The sequence below is a fragment of the Callorhinchus milii genome, unplaced genomic scaffold (genome assembly GCF_018977255.1).
Source record: "Callorhinchus milii isolate IMCB2004 unplaced genomic scaffold, IMCB_Cmil_1.0 Scaffold6, whole genome shotgun sequence".
Lineage (NCBI taxonomy): Eukaryota > Metazoa > Chordata > Chondrichthyes > Chimaeriformes > Callorhinchidae > Callorhinchus > Callorhinchus milii.
Window position 1 is genome coordinate 23,883,848 of NW_024704747.1, and position 26,235 is coordinate 23,910,082.

Here is a 26,235-nt window from a genome sequence, read left to right on the forward strand (position 1 = left end):
GCTTCAGGAATCTGGTACTCTTTGACATCCTCATAGAATTGATGTAAATATTGTGCATCAAAAACAAAGCTAGTAAAGATTAACACAACAACTTGCATTTATACAGCATCCCTCACGCAGGGCAGAGTCTAAGAGCGCTTGAATTAAATGATTATTAAATAAGACACTGAGGCAATCTTTGGTTCCATCCAACCTGTAGTTCAGGTGCAAACCCTCTACTGTCCAGTGCCTTGGGACATTCTGGCAATGTGAAAGCCACTAAATAAACACAATTTGTTGCTGTTCAGATGATGTTTCTAAACGGTTTGCAATTTATCTTTGTAATTTATAATTTCATTGACAACACTTTGATTCTGTAAATGCTTTGCAGCTCCTGCCTATGGTGTGCATGCATGCGTAAACTATTTAAAACTGTTTAGAACTGGTAGTCCTTTGGACTGGAATAATATAAAATGCAATGCCTTGGCAAGGTGTCACCAATACAATAGCCACAGTTACCTCTGTATACGTAAACAGACATAGCAAACAGCAAAGAAAATATGCCAAAGTAGAAATAATTCAATACATAATATATTTAAAAGGTTTGTGTACATTTGAACTAAATTAATGCACATATTTTATTTACATCAAACACTACCAGAAGTTCATGAACAATAATACTCTGTACTCTGTGTGTAGGGTTCAAGTATGAGAGTGAAAGGGAACATTCCAATACTTACAACATGAAATGTAAAAGAGCAATCGGTGTGAGACATTAAATATAAGGTATTAATTAATGTTCCTTCCACCACTTTGTAAAAACTTAGTAAAAGCGCCCAAAATAGATCCCTTACACAAATTGATATTGGTTACGATTATATACAGACATATTGAAAGCCAGGCCTGGATTCCAGGCTATTCAAGTAAACATTTATTTCATCATTTGCTCTGACCGGTTAGGTACAGAAAATCCTGACCAGCGAAACTAGGGTGAAGTAAAGGGTGGAGAGGAATAGCAGGAGAGTGCAAGGTAACTAACGGAGGAAACAATCTAGCAATCGGCAACGGATGGAGGGCAAAATGCTCTGGATGCAGAACTCTGGCAGGAATAATGTGGAGTTGAGGAGCTGCTAGAAAGGCTGGATGACCTCCTGGATAGAGGCCAGGGGCTAGTGAAATGTGGGTTGGGAGAGCGTGGATGTGTGGGAGAGACGGCGAGTGAGGCTGAATGAATGATCCAGCAGCCGCTGCAGCGTGGCGCTGGAGTATCGTGTGATGAATGGTTGTAATCGATGCCGTGGTGACAGACTGCTGGAGATGTATAGGCTGCTGTGGGGCCAGTGCTGCAGTAATGGCCGGAGCAGGCAAGGCACCCTTCACTTTGCTCACTAGCCTCTGCTGCTCGATGTGCTGCTGCGCTTGAATCTGCAATTGCTTGTACTTCTCGGCTTCCTCTGGGGTGAATGATATTGTCTGGGAGAGTGGGGAAAAAGCTTTGTGGATTTGCTCAGTCTGTGGCTGTTCACAATCAGTGCTCTCCGGTGCCTCAGTCTGAGAAGCTCTGTGGCTGTTGGAGGGCACAACATTCGGAGCAACTCGAAGCCGTTCCGTTCTTCCCGCACGTTCTTCAGACAGCGTTTCATAGTGACGGACATGTACTTCATTTAGTGATGTCTCCACATCTGTAACGTTATTGCTGTATGAGTCCATCTCCTTGTGATAAATTGCATCTCCCTGTGGTAGGGTCTTCACAGTTGATACCTCTTCACTGTGCAGCTTAACAGAAGCATCACGGAGCACAAATGAAAGTCCAGGAAATAAAATATCCTCAGAAGAATATTTGGGATTATTTGTACGTTCATCACATTCATGTCCACTCATTGTCATTTTCGAATTCAGCAAATGGTTGCTTATCTCTGAATGGTAATCATCTGCAAATGTTTCTGTTGACGGTGTGTGTACTGAACTGTGACCTTCCTCTGTCTGCTCTACAGGAGTATGAGAGATGTTTCTAATATTCTTATCTTGCCTTTGAGCATTTGGTTCAGAATCTCCAAGGAGCTTCTTTTGACATGAAGGGTCGCAATGCTGAAACTCATCCGGTGTCAAACACCTACTCTTTTCTCTCGCCGATATTTTGGTCTTTGATTTATTACTATGACTTTGTTCCTTTTTCGGGAGAGGCGATTCTTTTCCCAAGCTCTGGATATAATCTGAATAGAAACTTCGGTAGCAGGAATTCGGACTTTGTCTGTGCTCTTTGTTTGATGATGAGGAATGTCTATGTCGCTTGTGTTTGTGATGAGGTATTATGGTCTCGCCATTCAGAGAGGAGTACCCTCTCTTTACCGACTGCCGTTCAGCATTGTATGGCCCGGTGTCTGTATCAGTGTCTGATAAAGAATCAGGTCCAATATCTCGACCTCTTTGCCGACTTTTGTAAGAACAAGCCTGAGAATATGCTGAGTGCATGTCTCTTGAAGTCCTGGACAGTGAACAGTGTTGTTGTCCACAAATCTTTCTCACACTGTCTGTAAAGGAATTCTCATGTTCCCCATCATTCTCAATACTTTCTCTTTGTTTCCTCGTTTCATAATTCTTGCTATGTACCACTTGCCTGTGTTTACTTTTCAAAGTGTCTCTTTTTGCTCGATTGCCACAGGCAATCTTTTTCAGATTTTTATCCAATTTTTCTGTTACCTCCTTATTTTCACCACACTGGACTTCAAAGTACTCTGTGCAACTCACTGACATTTTTTGCATTGTTTGTTCTTGCCCACGTCGACATTTTGACGCGTCTGTGATATTTTCTTCATCAGAGAGTTCATTCATCCCTGAGCTGCTAAAATTTTCATCTACCTTTACCTTTTCTCTATTTTTCCACTCAAGCGATGCTTTTCTCATGTTTTGCTCTTTGCAACAGTGTGTATTCCCCACTTTCCAGTTTTTAAGACTTTCTTTTTCTATCTCTTTTCTCCTATGGTTGCGGTTTGAATGTCTGCAAGCCTTTTTGTGTTTTTTAGATTTGCAATAGGATAACATTTGGTGTATGGACTCATGTAGATTACTTCCCTCACAGTGGGCTTTCAGTGTGTTAGCAATGAACTGAGTCCTTTCACAGTCGTGCTTTTGAACTGTCTGATCAACTTCATTCCCAGTGACAGTGCCATCTGCATCAAAATTGGAGCAATCTTGTGGGGTATCCAAAAGGCTGCATGCAAATTCCTTTTCAACACCAGCCTCAAGACTGCTCAGATCTTCAACGGGTGTCTTGAACTCCATTAACTCACTTTCTTCAGATATAACTTCCTCTATGCCCTCTTTAGTTCTGGGTGATCTGAAGTCAAAATACAAAGGGTTGCAGCAATATGTTATGGAGGGCTGTGTATTGGTAGAAAGCAACATCTCAGAGGGCCATTGAAGGACAGTTGACCCATCTTTGCTCAGCACTGGAAAGAACGGTGAGGTGGGTCTCTTGCATGCACAAGATGTGCCCATGTTTTCAGTCTGCGCTTGTAAAGAACAACACTTGAAAACGCTGCAAGGGAGCTCTTCAGTGACATTACCATCTTGAGAGAGTTTGCACGCTTTGACTTTTACTAACGACTTTAAACTTTCATTACTTAAGATATTATAAATTTCATTTGTCTCCTCGACAGAATCAAAGCATTTGGACTGTGATGTTTTCACGTCGCTCTCTGAAGAGGTTTCTTCCTTGTTCATACTTTCGTGGAGTTGGCCTTGTTCTGCCAGTGGCAGAAATGCTAAGAGTGGAAGCTTTGGCTTATTGTTGCATTGGAGCCCTGATGAATAGGAATACAAGTAGGGTTCTCCTGCAGGGCTGCGAGCTTTTACAGTTAAATCCTGTGACTCTTTAACCAACTCCATTCCATTGCTGGCAATACTAATTTCTTGCTGGTTCTTACCCTTCTCTGTCTTCGCTTGTAAACCAACAACTGCTTCTGTTCCTGAACCCATCGGAGTATTGTAAGCGTTGCAGTTGACTTTGCGCTTATGATTTACGCTTTTTCTATTTGGTCCTTCTTCACTGTTCTCACAGAAAACAGCTGCCGAAGATTCCAGTTTGACAGGAACCTTCTTGGGAAAGGAAAAGGAGAATCCTATCCTCTGTCCACAGCTTTGTTTTCCCTGCTTACAATGTTGAGTCTTCCAAATGTCAGTTGTATTTCTCGGGGATAGTATGCTGCTTCCTCCACTGATTTCGACTATGCTGCCTGCAATGCCAGTTTCAGGATCTGTTGATTTAATGCTCGCTCTTCCAGGATCCATGCTGGCACGCCGCTGATTTTCCCTCGAGGCGTTCGCAACAGCAACAGTTGTGGACTTGAACATCGGACCACTCCCTGGGGCACTGGAGCACATAAAATAAGACAGCATGAAACATTGCAGCTGGAGAAAATATAGAAATATCATTACTGTCAGTTTGACCAAGTGGCAGAGAGTGAAATTATAGTAGAATGGAATAGCATATGTAGGGTCTCGTCTGGTTATTCTGCAGAACAAACAGCCCTTGGATTCCTCAAACAAATAGGAACAACATGTGGTTCATTTGCACATGTGCCATTAAGCTTCACATTGGCTGGCATTTAGCCCCATTCTGCCTGGCGAGCTTTATGATCTGAAGTTCGAAGCGCCAAACTTGTTTTATGTCTCAACTGGTGGTCAAAGATTACTGTTTAACATTTGATAGCAAGATAACACTCACCCATAACACAGATATAAATATGATGCATACTTCTAGGCAATTATCATTACATGATTATTTCTTGTTTGATAAATTCACAGCTGGCCAATTGTGAATCCCAAGTGGGCGAAGTTTGAAAAGGAGAAAAGTAATATACCAGCAGGAAGTACTGATTTGAAATATGGGAGGTCAAAGAGGTACGTTTCATTTGTTTGGGTGGAATCCCAAATGCACTAGCGATGTGGGAATTCAGATATGATGGACGTAAAATGTAAAGACCAAAATATGTTGTTGCCATTTGCATTCTACCCATTTTAGAATATGTGAAAAATCATTTTGGAAATTAATATTTCAACTGATTTACGTATAAAGTGTGAGAAATGAATTCAGTTTTAATGAAAATACACAAGTTGCTTGTGTAGCTAAAGTATAGTGTGACCTGGATTTAGGAGTGAGGACAATAACTATCAATGATCTAATGATGAGAAACTGTAGGGGTTTCGTAATGCTAATTTGCTGGAATAGATCAAGGAGATGAAGAGTGACACATGGGCATTTAAGAAATTTGCATCCTCAAACAGATGGAGTAGAATGCAATTTCAATCTTTGTTTTTTAAATTCCTATTTTTGTAATGTTTTCCTTTTTAATGATTGATGTAAATGTATTAAATTGAGAAATTACTGTGCATGAAAGAGGAGCCAAAATATGACTTAACAACCTGTAGTGCTTCACATAACCTAAATAAAATTTAATATGATTAAGCTATTTGAAAGATTTTTAATGAGGGCTAAATAAAACATTTTGTAATGTAATAACCCTCTTGCTTATTGCATTGAAGTCTGCAAATGACTATTTGGCGTTTTAACATTATATTACTTTACACTCACCATCCAACTTGCTTCCTGAGTTCGGCTAGTTCATATAAACGTTTAAGAGCTTTTTCCTGTTTCTTTTCATCTTTTCTTGACTTAGAAGCTACGTTCCGGGCAAATTCTCTCTGCTTGAGCTCTTTCAGCCTCTGTAGAAATGATAGAATACATTATCAACTTCCATCTGAGATGAGACGATTCTAAACTTAATCAAATCGTACAAAAATATTACTTTTATGTCAAGAGTTATCCAATATTAAAGGGTTAACATTAGTGACATTTCAACTAATACGGTTTTACCACAGCCTGGAGTGTTCCACATCCTTGAATTATTTGAGCCACATAGTTGTACCATTCAGGTTCTTCTTTGTCTAAAAATTGTTTTATTTGTGTGTGTGAATTTTGCACTGAGTCAATAGAATAGCTCTGTAAAATTTATGAGAATGAGCTCAAACGCTTGGAACAAAATATCACGTACAGGAAAGTGCATTTGAAAGCACAGCAATAGCTGTAGAACAACTAACAAACGTGTTTCTAATTATGAAAATATAATATTAATGGAAATTGGAAGCGAGATACTATTTAGCTCCACAGCTCAGCAGTTGGTGTAGTTAAGTTACAAAATGATCTAAGTGACAACAGGAAAGCATTGCAACTCTGAGTGTAAAATGCATGGTGATCCTGTAAGAAGCACCACCTAATTTACACGTTCCCATCAGTATCTCCTGTGGGTGGCAACAAATTAAAGAGGAACTGAATTCAATGGCAGTCACCACTTCCTCTCTATTATAGTGCTGACTTCACTTTCCATTTTAATTACCACGAATATTTTGTTTTCCTCTGTTCAGGATATTCCTTGCTGACACACTTAGGTCAATGGGTTATAATGACATATTGAGCCTTGCATTCAGACGGTCAGCAGTTTTTCCACCCAATTACTGTTGAGTGGAGAATTGCACTTAAGGCTGTAAGTGTACTTTTTATTGAGATTACACCACCCTTATACAGTGCGGTATGAGTGTAACACAGCAGTTATTTGAAAACTTAAAATCATCAATTTAGCCAAACATTCGAGTGGGTGACATCAACTTTAATTGCTTTATTGTTGAATATTAAGATCCTTTATGATACTATACATCATTGTACTACCAGGAATTATTGCCACTATTTATTACTTTGGTTCTTATATTTGTGTCAACCCTGTGACTGTACAAAACGGTCTTTCAGGCCCAAATAATCCATCGCAAAGAAATATGAATGATTGTGTACTGCCTGATCCAAATGGATATAAGTGCTTTGGTCTGAGTGGACACGAATGATGTTTGCGATTGTAACTTTTTTTTGTGGGGTGGGGAGAAAATTATTTCAAACAGTGCAAGCTAAACTGCTTTCTACATGCAATGAATTTATTCACTGAAACAGGACCTACAGCATAAAAGGACACTGTTTGTGGTACAATTTGTATTTTTTAAAAAAAGACGAAGAGGCATACAGACTGTGCTGCAGGGGGTAATCGGTGTATGGATTAGTGGTGCCAAGGAGGAAATAAAGGCACTGGACTGGACAAACAAATGATCGGGGAACAAAAAGTGGAAGACACAATAAGAATTTGCCAAATTTCTAAAATGTGGATAATGGGATAATTTTGTGACGTGGGGTGACATTCAACTGGAAAGTAATTGTATGGTACTTTAAATGTTTTTTGTACAGAGAGAGAGCAATGGTGCAGAATAGAAGAAAAACACTCCGTGAAGAATGATTTTATATTTGATTTCAATGCACCTTTGGTTTGATAAACATTTGCCAACAAATATAGTCAACTCACTTTACAGTATATTCGGTGAAGTGTTTTGACCCATCCCGAAGACGCTATATCAAATCCAAGGATTATTATATTGTATTATTATTTGGACAAGTTTCCTTACTCCATACGCCTGATAATAATCTCTCAAGAAAAATCAACAATAATAAATTGGTCACTTCTATCCACGACTATTTGTGGGACACTGCTCTGCGCAATTGGCTGCCGGTATATTCACAAAGATACAGTCAATTCACTTTACAGTATATTCTGTGAAGCGCTTTGAGACATCTAGAAGACGTGAAAAGCGCTGTATCAAATGCAAGGATTATTATTTGATTTGTGGAACACATTTTCAGTTTTCTGTTGAATCCATGGCGACGTGAATTAAACCAGTTACCTAGCACATTTTGAATATCTATAAATGACCCCTGTGGTGATGATTATTATTAAAGTTACATCTTCCATTTATCACAGCTAGGAGAAGTAATATAAAATATACCTGTGCCAGGACCCAACAAGCCAGCTATCAAAATAATTAAGAGTTTCTTGTTTGCCCAATGTAAAAAGATACCGATCCACAGGATTGTGTTTTCGAAAGATTTATAGAAGTGCCATTACCCCCCCCCCACCCCCCCTCCCCAAGTACTTCAGTTTCACTAAACAGACGTTGTTGGCTTTTGCATGGAGTTAAAGGTAATCTGGGTTTGTCAAAGTCGCAGGATTTCGCCATTGAAAGGTACACAAGGAGTCACTCAGGGCTAGAATATTCCACAGACCAAATACCTTGAGGCAAACTTAACGTCTTGCTTTGTCAAGATGAGAAATAAAGCAATGCACCATCTTCCAAGTTGCACAACATATTTATCCCTCTGGCTCCCAACTATCATTGTTTCTTTTACTTTGTTAATGGACGTAATTCTTTCTTTGCTGCTGCAGCTGTTCCTTCCCCAATGACTAGGAAAAATTGCATTTAATTCCTTTTCAGATTGCTTTCCTATTATTATACAACAATAATAATCTTTTCATTTGATATAGCGCCTTACCATGTTGTTGTGACATCTCAAAGCGCTTCACAGAATATATTGACCGTATTTTGCGGACGAAATGTGGCAGCCAATTCTGCACAAACCATAATAATAATAATCCTTGCATGTGATATAGCGCTTTTCACGTCTTCTAGACGTCTCAAAGTGCTTTACAGAATATAATGTAAATTGAATTGAATGTATATTTGTGGGCGAAACGTGGCAGCCAATTGTGCATAGCAGTGTCCCACAAATAGTCGTGGATTGAAGTAACCAATTTATTATTTTTTTCTTGAGGGATTATTATCAGGCGTGTGGAGTAAGGAAACTTGCCCAAGGTTTTGCCCTGCCTGGAATCGAATCCAGGTCTCTCGCTTGCCAGGCAAGTGCTCTAACCACTGAGCTGCAGGACTCCACCATCATGGACTGAACGACCAATTTTTTTTGGAGGGATTACTGCCCCCGGAAAGCAATCCACTAATCGTTTAACAACCTACTTACTGCTAAGTAAACAGAGGCGGTGGAGTAAGGAATCTTGCTTAAGGTTACACCCCGCCTGGGAATCGAATCTGGGTCCTCTTGCTTGCGAGGTAAGCACACTAACCACTAGGCTATGGAATTCCACTAAAGTTTGAGTGAGAACTTTAGCAAGCAAAACCAAACAAATAATTTTTTGCCTTGCGATCTTTAAACAGCGACTGAGAGCAAAGGTTTACAAGTTGTGTTTCAGAGTGTTAACGAAAACCCTATGTGCCTTTGTGTACTATCAGTGAATTAAGTCATCTCCTGGAGTAGGGAAAAATTAAATTCCATGAATTCCCAAGTGTGTCTCATGTCATGGATGTGTTAGTAAATTATTCAATTATTCTGGCTCTCTTGATATGGCCCCCATATTTTCTCACAATTTTCCTGACACAGTTTTTTTTCTAAGTGCAAAATTGGCAGGAGGTCGATTGATTACTAAGCATTCTGCTGTTACTCTGGGTCTGCTATGCAGTTCTATTTTATTTTTAATTTATAGATGACCGAAGTTACAGGCTGAATTTCCATCTAACATCTAGTTCCAACTGGCAATCGAGCACGTTTTTGGAATATTGACAAATTCGGTTTTGAGGCCTTTACAAAGTAAAGTCCATCTGAAAGTGAAGCAGCCAAAGGTACATTATTGTTTCATGTGATTTCATGGAATCCTACAGCACAGAAGGGGCCCATCGTACCTGTTCCTGCTCTTTGAAAGAGCTATCCAACTAGTCCCACGCCCCTGCTCTCACCCCAAAGCCATGCAAATGTTTCCTTTTCAAGTACCAATTCAATTTCCTTCTGAAAGCACTGTAAAAATCTGCCCCCACCCCACCCTTTAAGTCTGTGCCTTCCAGATCGTAACAACTCTTTTTATTTGCAAACATTGCCTATCTTACCATGGAGCACATTGGCCTTCATACCAATCTGATTCAGAATAAGAAGCTCATGTTCCTAATGCCACTAGCAGTGTGTGCTGTGGCACTTGCGTGAGCAGTTCATGACATTCAGACCTTTTACCTGCTTTTCCTTCATCTACTAAGGACTGCTTCAAGAGAGTTCAGATGAAGAAGACCTTTTATCCTGTTTGGTCTTGTCCTTCCAAAATACCACCATCCTAACCTTCCATCGCAGCTTCAAGCTTTGCTTAAGTATGTCCAGCATTGAGGAATTGAATGCCAATAACTCTGCACACTTAATACTCCCCCCTCCCATGACAGTACCATTTATTATGTTAGTTTTACTAGCAGAATACTCCTCTTTAATGCAGCAGGACACCAACAATTGCAGTGTGGCAAACATCTGTATTTTGTGCAGATGTGACACAAACCCATTCAAATTGTGTCAGTGTGACTATGAACATAAGCTTTAGCCTACAGTTTGACTCAGCAACTAGAGTTTAAAATCCATAGCAGCTCAATTGCCCCAACTGGTTATACTTTAGTCAGGTTTACCCAGTTTGTAATGTGGGTGTTGTTGCCATGACAGTTAATTCCTGTTTTAATCTCTGCTCAGAGACTTGGAGAGACTGTTTATCCATTGCGCTAATGAAATAAGCGGATATCTCCCGAATCCATGACTTCATCTGCATAGAGATCGTTATTGGTTTACAAATGCTAGACAGAGAACGAAAGCAAAACGAGCTTCCCTGTGATCACACGACAGTGCCTTTAAAGGCTTTTGGAACATTCTCAAATTTAACAGCCCCTGAGACCATCTGACTTAAGTTATGATTTGATGATTTGTTTTTCATCACTGGCAGAATGGTGGAGTATTATGAGCTGCCTCAGTCATTCAATAATGGTGTGATTGTGCTCTGTTCCTCTTCTAATGGTTTGCTATGCTGATGAACACCTGTATAGTACACAATATTTTTGAATGTGGATATTAACCTTTTTAAAAAATGTATTAGAAATGCTTTCTGTCCTTGCAAAGAGATTCCGCTGAGAGCCTCTTAGAGGATGCTGCAATGTTAGATTGTATAAACTGCCTTGCAAAAATCTATTCACAGCATTGTTATTTCATGCGCTACAGTATTAATTATCACAGGCACTATACTACACACTGAATGTTACGCTTTGTCATTTTCCGGCTTTTCAAAGAGGGCAATAGAATGTACTCTTCAATTGGCTACCATGTTTCGCCCACAAATATACAGTCAATTCACTTCACCGTATATTCTGTGAAGCGCTTTGAGACGTGAAAAGCCCTACATCAAATGCAAGGATTATTATTAGCATTATAATTACAGGTGCTTTAAAATGTGCTTAGAGGAGACATCAAGTTGTATTGTACTATACACTCTCTACGACCAGGGTTATGCCAAGGAAAGTAGTTAGCAGTGCTTAAATTCTGTAACCTCACTGACATTTCTGATTCCTCTTCTTGAACACTAACTACAAAATACAGTCACACTACACACTACAGTATATTCTGTGAAGCGCTTTGAGGCTTTGTGATAAGGTGCTATATCACATGCAAAGACTATTATTATTTCTTACTACCTACATTACATTGTATACTTTCTAAAGAAGCAGTAGCAGGAAGGATACTATATGGGAGATGATATGTTTGCTGTGGCTTCTCTTGTGGGAACAGTTTGAAGTTTTAGTTAGTGCAGTATAATTTAATCTGACAAATGTGCTAACAGCTTTGGAAGCAGCAAAATATTGGCAGCAAAAAGCCACAGCTGAACATTTCGCACATCTGTTCTACTATCTAATTTTCTTTAGGCTGAAATGAATCCATTCTCGCCCTGAATGTCTGAATTGCTGTTTACTGAAACAATTTATCATGTTTGGAATGTGTCTTCAGCTAAAAAAAAACCTATCGGTTTTCACAGAAGATCCGATTTCATAAATCTCTAGCACTTGCATTGATTGCCAGCAGAGCCCAATGATCATTATAAAGATTGTCTATTTCTTCACAAAGGTTTATTTTAATATAGGACATTATTTTAAACCTTGGCACTGGGGTTATTTATTTCCTCTTTAGATTTGTTTTCTTTCATATCGAAGATTGAAGATTTCCAAGGTTAAAAGCTTCAGGAGAAACAAAAAGAGAAAAGCTTCTTGTGAAATTTTGAAAGAAGCAAACGGCATCATCCTGTTACCAGTTTAAATAAATACAACACCTGAACACACAGCTGCTATTACTGTTATACACAGATCAGGGAGTGAGACGTCCAAATTGTTCCCAGAACAGATGAATTATAACTTGGTGTGCAGGATGTGTTTGTTGCTTCTAATTCTCTTCTAGTAAGACTGTTCTCCACCCCCCTCTCCTCCCCACCATTAAAACCTGTCTTAAGATCTTTTTTTGACTGCACTTCCCTTCACCTTTTTTCTCCCACCTCCCTCCCACCCCAAACACACACACACACACAACTTCCTTGGCTTCCGATTCCCAGTCAGCTCTGTGAAGGGTTATGAGACATGCTCCATGTGAAAGATGCTGAATAGCTAACTTGCACATAGCAATATTGCGCAAATACCTACAATGCGAATGACTAACTAATTTTATTTGGGGGGGGGGTGGTGGTGGGGGGGAGGGATTGTTAGCTAGGACACCGGGAGAAACTCCTTTCAGAAGAAATTTGGGATTAGTGAAATTACTATTTTCTCAGGCATTCTCACTCTGTCATTTCTCTTGATGCATTGTTCATGAATCCCATTGCGGAAGAACACTTTGCACTTTGCATGCCGCCCAATTTGCAGCTTTCAGATTTCTTGCTGCTCATCTGCTACTGATAACAATTATCCTTTGTTTCCAGGTTTGTCTTCTGTTAAATATAGGAGCACAAATAATTATCCTATGTCATTGCAAATAAAAGCGACCTGCCAAAGCAGGTGAGACCCACAAACTCTATTGTAATTTGCACACACGAATAGCATTCCGTTCACTGTTCGTACAATAGATTCACTGTTTGTACACTATTGTTACTGTTGTGCTTTTTTTAAAAAAAATTGTAAAATGGTAAGAAACAGAGAATTTCCAAATCATAGCGTGTTTAAAATTAATCTCTGGTAGTTCATTTCCAGAGGAGTTGGTGAATAAGGTGTTAACTAAGCATTTTAGAAAGATACCTAGAGAAAGCAAGAGGACTGCAGCTAGCAATGGGGACTTAAGAAACCAAGTAGGGACCTATTACAGGTAGCATCATGGTGTCTAAGATTAATTGACAGTCCCACTTTTGACCCCATATTCTGCTCTTTGGGAGTAATGACCGTGGGGAAGGCAAATTTTCTGCAAAACACTGATTTGACACAGAAGGCAACTTGCAGTACAGTCGACTAGTCTAATTGGACTAGTTATTTTGCTCCATTCACTTGGTGTAGTGAATTTATCAATGTATACTTATAATGGGATCAAACTTGGAATACTCCTCTCCAATGCTTTATAAGTCATTTACAATACCAATCAAAGTGGTCTGTGTTGGCTTCCAGCATAAGATATCAAAGGAGAGGCCAGTAATTTATGTTTATTTGGAAGAACTATAATTTGATAGATTATTGAAATTAATTTCTGGCAAAATGTATTATATTTGCATATGTTAATTCAACTGCTATAGTTTAGGAAAACAGATGGTTCTTGTTCAGTTCCTATGAACAGCATGAAAACTGTTTCTTTCCTTATGATTGGTTGCATATTGGTACTGTATTAAAGTTGACTCTCCAATGTTTTGTCAGATATCAGATTTTTCAATAAAGATCGTAGAATTGTCCACACAGACAAATTGTAACCTGTGAACAAATTTGATAGTGTTATTATTTAATGGTGAATCATTCACTGGGGCAAAGAAGCTATCTCAGTTCCTCCTTTACCGATGTATGGAGAACCAACCTAACCCAGTTATAAATATCTAAACGTAAGGATTGTTTATTTTTTATTATTTATTTTAAACTCTGCAAGTGATTGATTTTAAATACTGTATTGAATTCTAAAGAAGTTTTAAGGGAATCAGCATGAAATGCTCAATCCACGACCATTTGTGGGACACTTCTGTTCGCAATTTGCTGCTGCGTTTCGCCCACAAAATATATAGTCAATTCAATTTATAGTAAATTCTATGAAGGGCTTTGAGATGTTTCGAAGATGTGATAAAGTGATACATCAAATCAGTGCAAGGATTATTATTATTAGGAATATATTTAAATGGATTTTTGACGTGCTTTCTAAAATCCATAGTGTCATCATAGTAGGAAATCCTGCTCGTCTAAGTAGGTGGCATCCAGGATATAGAGGAGAGGATATAGACCAGAGGAGCAAATTGTTTTAGATCTTACTTGCAAACTCATTTAATTAATTTGGATTTTGTTTAATAATTACTGTGCAAAACGTGGATCACTGGACTTTAAATCCAACTAAATCAATCCTTTGGGTGAATGCACCAGATTGCAATATATAGTATAATCTCAGGATAGTCAATTGTAAGCCTCCTAACTTTTAGAGTCATTTAAATTTTAAAAGCTTCATTTGTGATTGTCTGCTATCGGGAAGGAATTAAGAGTACCTTCAATGAAAAGAAATGTTGTTGCTTGGAAATAAACAGTAAAAGCTGGATGTTTTAATAAGTTTCGCCTTTGGTCTTATAGATTTCAGACCATGACATTCAGAATCTTTTATATCCTGAATCACATAGAGGTAATTTACTTTAAAAAGATCCAATAAAGGAGGAAATAATCAAGATTTCCAAATCTAGGAAATGCTTTTGAGTATAATTAAGAGAATATAATGAGCAAACAGTTGAGGATGGAAGATGGCACAGAACAGATGGTCTTTCACTGATTCATATTGATTTGGTAATCCTAAAGATTGATGCATTATACTTTAGAACGACTTCAGATTTAAGGAATTGCTTCATAGTTGAAAATATTTTATGTCCAGTTTACGAGATGCGTTATCGTTTAGAGCAACTGAAAACATACGAGAGAGCACTGCAAACTGGTATGGATCTCTTTAGTAATTTCTGTTTCAGTTGCAAAAAAAAATTTAACTTAACTAGCAAAAAAAAACAGTATGGCAAACTATATAGGATTCCTTACACTTAGTGAAACAGGCCCCACCATTAGTCTGTGATGATGTTTGAACTCCATTTGAACCTCCACCCATCCTAATTCCCTTCTCCCTGACGTGAGCATCAACTTTCCTCAAATAAGAGTGAGGTGACATGAATAATAATAATAATAATCCTTGCATTTGATATAGCGCTTTTCACGTCGGGAGGACGTCCCAAAGCGCTTCACAGAACACACTGTAAAGTGAATTAACTGTATATTTGTGGGCGAACGCGGCAGCCAATTGCGCACAGCAATGTCCCACAAACAGTCGTAGATTGAAAATGACCAATTTATTATTGTTTTGGGTTTTGGAGGGATTATTATTAGGCTCTGTGTGGAGTAAGGAAACTTGCCCAAGGTTTCGCCCTGACTGGAATTGAACTCAGGTCTCTCGCTTGCAAAGCGAGTGCTCTAACCACTGAGCTACAGGACTCCACGAATATAGTCAAACATTGATCGCCGCACCTGCTGTCAATATGATTGATGCGACACACAGCTCTTCGCCCTTTCCAAATGAAAAGAGTTTGCAAAGCATTTTATTCATGAGGGCAGCGTCTCTTCATGTGCTCTTAGTTTCAGTCTGAGTTAGGTTAATAGCTCACTCAATTCTAATTAAAAAGCGACTTTTTTTTTCTGTTCCTCTGATGACCATTAATTTCCTGGGCTGTCTCTAATGGAACCATTTTCTACTTCTGCTGCAACGGACAAAGCATCTACCGGAGTTATGTGCACTTTAATAAATGGATCAGGAGTGCTTATTAGTATTGGAAGAAAGAGCTACGTGTGAATGCCTAGGTTACCATAGAAATCAAACTTTGGAAAGCATTGCAGAAAAATGACTTTTTTTTAACTCCAAAAGGTTAAAGTTTTGTTCTGCCAGACAGTTACTGCACTGTCATTAAACAGTGGTTGCTGTCAGCATGATATGATGTGCTCTCGTTATTGCTGTGATTACGTTTTAGTTGCATGACCTTTGATAGTTACTGCTGGTTAACCTCCAGCAGTATGCCCAACACACAGTCTTGGGTCCTTGGGTATCTTGCCAACTTGAAGCTAATACTTCCTCGGGGGAGGAGAGAACATGAATTGCATTCCCAGACATGGGGAAATATCCATGTTTAGGTGGCATCTCCAATGTAGATTTCTTAGTCTAGTACCATCATACGTGTAGATGGGTTTCTGCATAGGTCAGACTAACCAACAAGCAATGCACTATTTTTCATTCAGAAGTATGTATTTGCATCAAGATTTTAGCCTGGCACAGGTTATAGTACTGTCGCCTCCGGGTAAGGAGGTTATGAGATGAAGCGTCACATCTAAACTTGAGCTCGTTGCCAAGGCTTGACGTTCTAGTGTAGCCCTGGGGAGAGATGTTTGGAATACAAAACTAAACTGAGGTCCTGTCTGCTTGTTGGGTGGTGGTTAAAGATCCCAAGACACTATTCAAAAAGAGGAGGGAGTTTCTCCAATGCCCTGACCAACAATCCTCCAGATGAATTGATCATCCACCCCATGATTGCTTGCTGGACTTTGCTGTGTAGAAAATGGCTGCTGTATTTCCCTACAAAGAAAAAGCAGTGAGACTCTCCAAAGCAATGTAGCTGAGCAACGTAGCAGATCAAATGTCTTGATCGTAGATTGCTTCGCATCGTACAGCATCCACATCCTATTACTGAAATTTGCAAATTACCAGAAAATAAAACAACTAAAATGCAGCAATAATTGTAATTAAAGTCTAATAATGGATGTGTCTGTACTTTACTGCAGGATTGAAGATAACAGGCAAGAACAACCACCTCAAATGAAGGACCTGAACTGCCCATAATCAAATGAAATACTTTATCTGCCTATTCTGAGATGCCTGGTACAGTACATTGGTTACTTCTTACATAGACTTAAATACATTGATTGATACTTTCTACAGTGCAAGCATCAACTTTTTAAAAATCTATATTTCTATTCTGAGAAAATTGACGCTGTGGCAAGTCTGCGTTTTAATGTTGTTTCTTTGCCATGATCAATATTCAATTGATATAGTCTAGGATTTTTAAAATATTCTGCATTTCACATTCCACAAATCAATGAAATTAGAGGAGTGAACAAATGCATTTGATTGTATGCAGGAGCTTATTTAAGAATGTGCTTTTAGAAAATGCACTGCTGACAATAAACAAATATCTAAAGTTAATTTTCTACTGTTGCTAGGAATATATTTTCTGATAAATAGACTGCAGTTTCCTTCTTTATAACTCTGACATGGTTTCACCTAAGCAGGCTGTAAAACGTTATGAATTGGACAAATCTAAAGTTGTTGAAAAGAGGCAGATTGGGACTGGTCACAAGATTTTTCAGGGGTATCTATTACGTTGGCTTCTAAGGTAGACCATTACAATGAAATGTAAGAGAATAATTTCACCTTTTGCACTTTTGGTAACTTACGAGAGTGAAGGCTGAAGATTGGATCTTAAATAGAACTTTTCTCTTGTATGCATTCGCACCATGATCCTTCCGAGTGTACATACATACTATCCATAACATATTAACTACATATATGTGTGTACACTGGTAGGATCAAAATCACACTGGAATTATATTGACAGCACAGAGTTAAAGTAATTACATTAGGATAAACATTCATTTTCTAGGGCACCTGCATCCAAAATCCTTATACAGATTTGTTCCAAAGGCTAATTGATTAGTTTATTGCTGTTGTAAAGTGCTATGGTTTGCAGAGAATCACTTAGTAACCTAGGTCATCAAGGTCAGGCATTTTTTTTAAAAAAGGGGGCCATTTACTGTTTGGTAAACAAGTTAATGCTCCTGGCAGAGAAATCATTGCCTGAGTACTCACCTGAGGTCACTTTTCTGGCCTGCAATTGACTGATCGGGATCTGCACCTCCTGCCAATTGTAATTTTATCATCATCCATGCTAACTATCCCAATCCTACAAATATGCTGTGAACAGATGGTGGAAAGGAGCTGGACTTTCTTGGCAAACATAACCAAAGGAAGTAACTGTGCTTCCTGGCAAGAATGTAATGAGAGGAAAGAAATAATTAATACGGATCCTGCAATATGATGGTGGAACAGATTCCACACTGACAGCAAGACAACACTTTCCCTGCACGTTCTGGACTGTCACAAATTTGCTGAAAACTTTGATCTCTGAAATGCAGAGATACACACATGCTCATATATCAAAAAGGCAATTGCTGAAGCTGGTTTGCGGAGGAACAGATGTTTTCCAAACACGGCGTGTGGGTAGCGAGGGAAGGCACAACACAGATCAAATTCAACAACTGTGCGTTGAAATTATTCATATATCGAACCAAAATGATAAATAACTTTCAGAGGTTGACCATGCAATTGTGCATGAGAGAACCTGCCAAAGGGCAATCAGAAAAGTTGCCATGTGTACTGGTAATGTCGATATGAGTGGGAAGAAATCTCCATTCACTCCTAGTTCAGCAAACTCAGCATCTTCCATGTCACAGAAGATCCCCTGAGAAGGGTTGAGTTTAAACTTATTGAAATGAATAGGATCTAATCCTCAACTTTTAGGAAACTCAAAGAAGAAACAACAACAACTTGCATTTATATAACCCCTCCCCGGAGGGTAGTGTCTCAGAGCGCTTAGAAAGGAAAAGTTGCATCTTGACCAGGCACTGCCAAAATAAATATTCCCTTTTTTAAAGAATAAGAATGCATCTCCTCTCTACTTTCTAAAACATTTTTTTTCCACCCCACCTTTCTACCATCTTTTATTCTTTTCCTCTGCATTGACCGCCAGATTTACTTACACTTGAATGCTCAGAAGCCTTTGACAAAGGTAAGACTGTAAAAGGATTTGGACACATCAACTTGGATTGAGCCATCCCACACCAGCCATTGAGCTGGGCTATGGCACCATGAAACCTGCTGCCTGGTGGATCAAGGCATTTCAGTGCTGGTTCATAAGATACTGGATTAACTCAATTTTTACAGTTGATTATATCAAAAGTCGCATTTTGCGCCCCAATGCCCTTTTTCTTTACTTTCTTTAAGAAGTGCATGGTGCTGAACGATGAGCTTTGTCCGATTCAAAGTTACATTAAAAGTAATTACCCCCCCCACCCTTGCGTAAAGTATTAAACAGTGGTTGTATGCACCTCTACAAGGTGCTATCATGTTTATCACATGTCTAAGAGGTACCGCTTATGAAGCAGTAAATGGAACTCCAGGTGCAGCCTAAACTGAGCCTGTATGACTTCTGGGAATCTGCTCTCAACTCGTTTGCCAATATATCCCAGCATCCTGCTTACATTGTTCCTTGCTGTGTTACGCTAGTTGAATATGGTGATATATTCTCAGAGCCGCTTGCCATCAATTATGCACAGTGTGGGCATCTATTCTTTTAATTATAGTTCAGCGTGCCTTTCTTCATTGGTTTCCTCCTTACTTTATGAGACGTTTTATTTACAGCTTAGCAGACGAAACAAAACAAACTGAGTTAATACCCCCGAAAAGATCACATGCAAGAAAAAGCAAAATAAAATATTTATAGATAGGGCCATGTAAACTGTCACATCCTGTCACATAGTTTAAAATGTGAGCCAACTGTTCATCCTAACCCCTGACTGTGTAGGATTCAGAACATGGCAGTGTTGTGTATATTTAAAAAGAGGTTTGATCTTCCTGAATGCCTGACTTCGATGTGTGGGATGATCCTTCTAAGCAGATGGTGCCAGAAAGGCAATCAAAGCTAAGCCCCTGACTGAAAGAATAGGGCCAAAAGCTTCTCTTTAGCTGAAGATATACATGTACATTTGAATGCATGCATGTGCTTGTACACGTGTGTACACACACAAATGCAAGCTACAATTTCATCATGGTGAAATTATCCTTCCCTCTTGGCTTGTCAGGCTTTAGCTGAGCAAATCTGTCGGGCAGCAGGAAATGAAGTGAAGACACTTGTGCCACAGTGCAGGTGAGGATTGGATACTGCTATTGAAATGGTTTAGAATTCGCCCTTAAAATGTTGAGTCATAGCAACCAAACATCCTCTTGTTGCAATCCTGCATCCCAAACACCTTCCTGCTCTCTTAGTCTTCTTGGAGTCAGAGTGAGCATTTCAGGTTGGTCGAGACCCTTGCAATGAGTTATTCTGCATTGCTGAGATTTACAAACCTAGTTCTAGATTTCCCAAATCCATTTATACCCATTACACCGCTCATCTCACATTACTACTTTGGGAGCGTATTCTGTGAAGTCAGTAACAATAAGGGTAATTATTTAAATGTGCTGTTTTGAAGTCGGGACTTGCAATGTGCATTTAAGTGGCAGAATAGCAAATCCATTTTCACCTTTACAAATGAGAATGTAGTAATTGTGTGTTTAAATGCATCAGTTTTACACTTCATTATTCACCAACCAGAAGTCTAACCAATGTAAGTTACAAATCATTTAGTTGTCAGAAACTCATGTGTCTATTACTTGTGAGATACAAATGTAGGTGTATCCTCCTAATAAAAAAACATCCAATGAAATCAATAAATGTCTCCATAGTGGGAGCAGTATTGATTCAGTCAGGAATGTATCCCTGGAAGACATCAGGGACAGAAGCATTTTATATTCATGCTTAGGACCATTTTCATCTCCTTCTCATTCTGGGTCCAAAGTTTCTATCTCCCACTTCATCTTCTGCTAAGAATTTGCTCATTTCCTTTTCTGAATGTTTCAAATGAGTCTCAATTATTGCTCTACGTACTTATTCCATTAGTGAACAACCAAAGGGCAAAGCAGTTACTACAATGTCCCTTTTGTGTTAGATGCATGCCATTTGTATAATTCTTTATTATAATCCAATATGCAGTGTGGAGTTTGTTTTATTAGTGTTTAGTAGTTTTTGGAGGACCTCAATGGCCAAAATGATTGAATGTATGTGAAAATCGTGCATATTTCTTTACATATTTAGAAATAAAAATAAGAACATTGTATGTTATCGATTGATTATCCCTATTCCCACCTCTCCCCGAATGAAATCCTCTGCCCATTCTCCAAATACAGAACCCAACTGACTCTGACCCAGTTCTGAGTCTGTCAAATATTCTAACTGCAACTTAAAAATGATTCTTTTTCTTTGGGCACAAAATTCTTGCGGCTGTCAAACATGGCAAATGCTGATAGTGTTCATCTTGTAGTTCATCTGCCCCTCTCCTAACAAAAGGATATTGTGTGAAAGGAACAATCCTCAAAGGAATGTCAATTCAGGTTCCAAATATAGAAATGAAGTATTGGTTAGTGCACAAAAGAGAAAATGTACAACGCCTTTTTTTTTTACTCTTCAATTTCACGTCAGCAGAAAACATTTTGCTGCTTCTTACTACATTCTGGCAATTAAGAATTTTTACTTAAAATCTAAACATTTTAGACTTGTGCTGTTCAATTCGCAGAAACAGTTTCTTGCATTAATTCTGCATCTCAGTCAGCGTCACTCCCTGAAGTTACTGGATGATATGTTAACAGGAGCAGATCCCTACTGACCAGCTATCCCTATTCTCCTCATTAAACAACATACTGTGACATATGCTATCCATTTAACCACCATTTCCATGTTTTTTTATAGTAACTGTAGGTCGCAAGTGCATCAACCCTAACTGAACAGGGAAAACCTAGCATTTACTCTTTGTGCCAGGGCTTTTAAATACGAGAGCTATATTACTGTAACTCAGAATAATTATACAATAGACTCCATCCTGCCACTACTTCACTAATTTTCTCATATATTGTGCATGTTGTATATGCGCTGAGGAGAAGCACTTATCAAGTGTGCTGCAATAGTAATGTGGTTTATTGGCAAAATGTATCATTTCAAGGTTATAATAATAGTGATAGCCACACCAGTGATACCCATCACATCTCGTATCACATTTTCCACCACAATGTGACATAGTTTCAGTGTTTTAGTGGATTTGTCAAAAATTACATTCGTGTTTTAAATAGTAGGAGATAAATTGCCAAATTTATACATAGGATTAGACACTCCTGTATCAATGAAGAGGATGGGATTTTTCCAAACATCGGTGCATTCTGCAGTCATTCACTTACTTGGAATTGACTGCATTAAAATGCATTCAAATCATTGGCAATTCAATTGATTTATTTGGATCTACTATTTTCCCATGTTTATATAGAATTTCTGAACATTGCTCATGTCTCCCTTGTCAGTGTCACAAACTTTCTTATGTCATGACTTCAAGATAGAATATTTATAAAATTGGAAACAGCACCCATACATCGAGAAAACTTGCAACTAATAGAAATACTTGAAACTTGTTAATTTCATTACTGATTACTTTGTTTTTTGTTCTCTTGTCAATGCTACTAGATTTATCATTTAACATTTTTCTAAAAGCCAGGAATTGCAGTGAAGGGGAAACCAAATGTTGTTTTTGGTAATGAACGAGTTAAATGGATTTTTTTATGTATGTGCATTTAGGAGTTCATCCAGTATAAATAAACTCTTACCTGCTTGTGTGCATGATCATAGGAATTTATATGGTTATCGAACTCTTGATGTTTGTAATACTGTTTGTCACACAATTCACAATAGAAGTTGGCCTTCAGATCCTCCAATGCCTTTGCTATTGCTTTCTCTTTTTCGGCGTAGTCCTGTGAATAAAATCAAAGAATTCTTCAGCCATAAAAGCCATTGCATTTCAAGACAGCCTGGAACCTTGTAGCTGTTTGTTCAACATTCAGTAATCATACACACCTCTGCCTCTACCATTGGCTCTTTATTAAGTAAACCTTGATTTTGATAAAAGCCCAAATGAAATAATTATAAGCCATTTGAAGCTCATCAGACTTTAAGGTATAAAAATGCTTTGTCAGTCTTATAGAGAAGACAGCAATACATTACATTAGGATTAATCTATAAAGAACCTAGCCTAAATTCAATCACAAAGCTTTCCAAAATGTATTGAGGCAGCTGAAAGCTGTTTTTCATACAATCTGGATACTACCTGACACTCAATAGATGTAATATGATATTTAATTTTTATACATTAACATTTTTACAAGCTTTAAAACCCAATACCATGATTAGCATGGCTTTGGCTTTAATGTATTGCAAAATCCAGCTGATATTGAGTTACTGAAATTTTGAGTATAAATCACCACAAATTTGCAGCCGTTTTTTGATTCAATTAAGAATTTGTCGATTTGGAGTTTGGATTTAAAAAAAACTGAACAATTAGAAGAAAGAGAAGAACTAGAGTCACATAGTAGGGATCAGGTTGTGCTACTGTTTATTAAAGTCGTGAAGACCAACATTTCTCATATTGAGTAAGGTGAAACATTCATTTGACCTTGATTTTTTTCTTTGGGAAGATATGCATCTTCAAAAGAGTCCGATTTGGGCATTTTTACAGATTGTTGATGAGAAATTCTACCTGGGTCTAAATTCACTTCAGTTCACTTCACAGGATCTATTTTAAAGTGGAATGACTATGTAACGTTAACCCACAAACAGTCATGAATTCAATGTCCAATTTTATTCGGGCAATTGTTAACTTGGTGATGGAAGAAACTCCTTTCTCTAATCATTAAGTCGTGCCATAACATATGTACTATAATCAATGTGAAGCCTATGATCATGCTCGCAGAATTAGCTGCCTCTCAAATGTGCGGTAATAATGATTACTGTCATATCTTAAGAAAAAAAGCTTCAATAGCATTTAGTATCTTTATTTTATTGTTTGGTTTTTCAGAAATTAATGAACCTTGTGAAATAAGCCAGCAATCTGAGCACTTTGCAGCAAACCTTGCCTTGTTTTTATTTTCTGTATCCAACAAAAATCAGTAGTGTACTGTACACGTACCAAAAATACATGTGTACTGTTTGAAAATGCCATGCAAGAACTTTGTACACTGATCAAACTTCAATTACTGGAGCAATTTCGACCTGCCAGGGGCACAATCTTATCCTCATCTCATATTTATGTGTTCAATGCCACTGCCAGGTAATAGCTGGATTTTCTCACTATGTACAATGTGGCAACATTCGTAATTGTTCAGGTGCCTTTCCTTTTACCTTGAACCAAACCACGTATCTTAACAAAAATGACTCGTAGCTTCTCTTGTATCTGATTTTAATTATCGTCGGGCTTCGATTCACCTAACAGTTGAGAGAATTGCATTTCACAATACAGCTACAACAGGCTTTTATGCCCGATTCCTATTTTCCTCCCAATTGTCTGGTATGGCAGCTGTTTCAAGTGCGTAACTCCTTATTGTGATTTATCTCAGGCTATGCATGCATGAGTGTTGTTCTACTCCTGGTGGGACACTGATTAAATATCAGTTTTTCACCGCGGCAAGAGAATTTATCAACCAAAATACATCTAAATGTTATTAAAGTTTTTCCACCATATTTTTAAATATTATTCATTTTTTTTTATCGCATTCAGTAAAAGACTCGGCTCAAAAATCAGAATATCAAATCAGAAATTGGATGGATGTAATGCAGTGTTAACCTTGAAAAATCGTTCAGGTTAGCACTGTAGTTCGCCTTTGTTATTTGTGATGCAGGGCATTTGTCACTAGCCTTTAGTGCAGTGGGAAATATGTTCAACACCTTTGGTTAACAGTTGAATACATTTCACAACAATTTAGGCATGTCATTCTTTATTGCAAGGCCAATAGCATAAATTGCACCCAGTTGAAGGACCGTATTCTATTAAGTACTCCCTTCTAGGTCAATGAAGTTACTTGGGGTGAAAAGACACTTAGCAGGTGTTTCTGTTTTTATCATTATATCAGTAAAATGCACTTGAAATGTTGGTTTAAAAAAAATGTAATGTCTGTCTCTGATGTTAATTGGCATTATCTGAAACTGAGTAGAGGACGTCAAAGAAGCTGCTCACAATATTACTGGCCATGCATTTGCAAGAAAATCTCCCAAGTGCTTCTGACTGTGCTAAGGAAGCACAAGCAATGACACTACACATAATATTTTTAACATCCGCAACATATGAAAATGTTAATTAATTGTGGGCCCTTTTTCCAACCTTCTCTCCTTTCAATGAACTGTAGGAATGGAGGCAAGCAACTATTGCATTTCAATGAGGAATGGGTGGAATGGCTTGCAGGAAATAATTCTCAACACAATGAATGTGGCTGGGAATTCTCCACCAACTGAGCAACCAGTTAGTCAATTGGCAGCAATTTAGGGGAAAAAAACAATGTTTTGTGTGTGTTGAACCAGCAAAAACAATGTTTTGTGTGTGTGTTGATATAAGACTTTTATATAAGAGGAACAAAATATTAATATTTGTAGTTCAATCTGTTAGTGTGCTTAATTGAAAAGATTATGCCCATTCAACTTTATGACCAAACAAGCAGAAAATGTGAATTCCTCTTAAAAAGCTACCATTTGGGACAGCACATTGTACCACCACACTTAACCTCCCAGGTTTCAGCTAAAAGTTTAAAAATATACTACTCACGATTAGAGGGTGACACTTCTTGAACACTCTGTATGAATGTTTAATAACCAGTTAGTTCAAATTCAGACCTAAGTGGAAGTGACTGAACCAACCTCGTTGCAAGTTTCTATCTTTTCAGTCACTTTGTTAGAATGAGAGAGACTGTCACTCAGCACAATTGCAACAACTGTTCCATTAAAAAAAAATTACGACTGGGTTCCGTGCCCGCTCTGTGCTTGTTACCACAAGCATGCGACTACATTTCACCTCTGCATTATTGTGCCCCCTCTCGTTTAATTGCACAACCCAATGGTTTTCAATTCATTCCTGATTCTCAAAGTAGGGGCAGACCCAACAACACTGGTACAATTCAGGGGCTGAACTCTGAAACTTCAAGACTTAACAGTCGGTTATTTTTTGTCTGAGAGAAAATCTTAGCCTTTGTAAATCTTAGAAAGGAGTTTCCCTTCCCATGTCATCATTCAAAAAGAGAAGGGAGTTTCTCCCGGTTTCCTGGCCAATGTCGGCACCTGGAACTCATATAATCTACGCTGACACTCCAGTGCATTGCTGGGGGTGTGCTGCATTATTGGAGGTGTGTTCCTTCAGATGAGTATTTAATCCAAGGTCCTTTCTGCCTGTTCAGAGCATGTTAAAGATCCCTTGGCACTATTCAAAACAAGAAGGGAGTGTTTCTCCATTATCTTGGCCAAGAATACCGCCAACAAAATTGGCCGTTCACTTCATGCCTGTTTGTGAGTAATAGTTGTGCCAAATTGGCACTCCACATTGCAGTATATCCTGTGA

At 38.4% G+C, this 26,235-nt stretch overlaps 1 protein-coding gene across 1 annotated transcript in view; it reads right to left on the minus strand.

Moving 5' to 3' along the window:
- Positions 1-812: 812 nt before the first annotated feature.
- znf804a (zinc finger protein 804A) overlaps positions 813-26,235 on the minus strand; it is an 84,430-nt gene continuing 59,007 nt past the window's right edge. Inside the window, exons 2-4 of the mRNA XM_007890217.2 lie at positions 22,469-22,612; positions 5,573-5,703; positions 813-4,351 (exon numbers count right to left, since the gene is read on the minus strand). Of these exons, the coding sequence (XP_007888408.2) occupies positions 919-4,351; positions 5,573-5,703; positions 22,469-22,612 (3,708 nt within the window). The 3' untranslated portion in view covers positions 813-918. The remainder of the gene's footprint in view (positions 4,352-5,572; positions 5,704-22,468; positions 22,613-26,235) is intronic.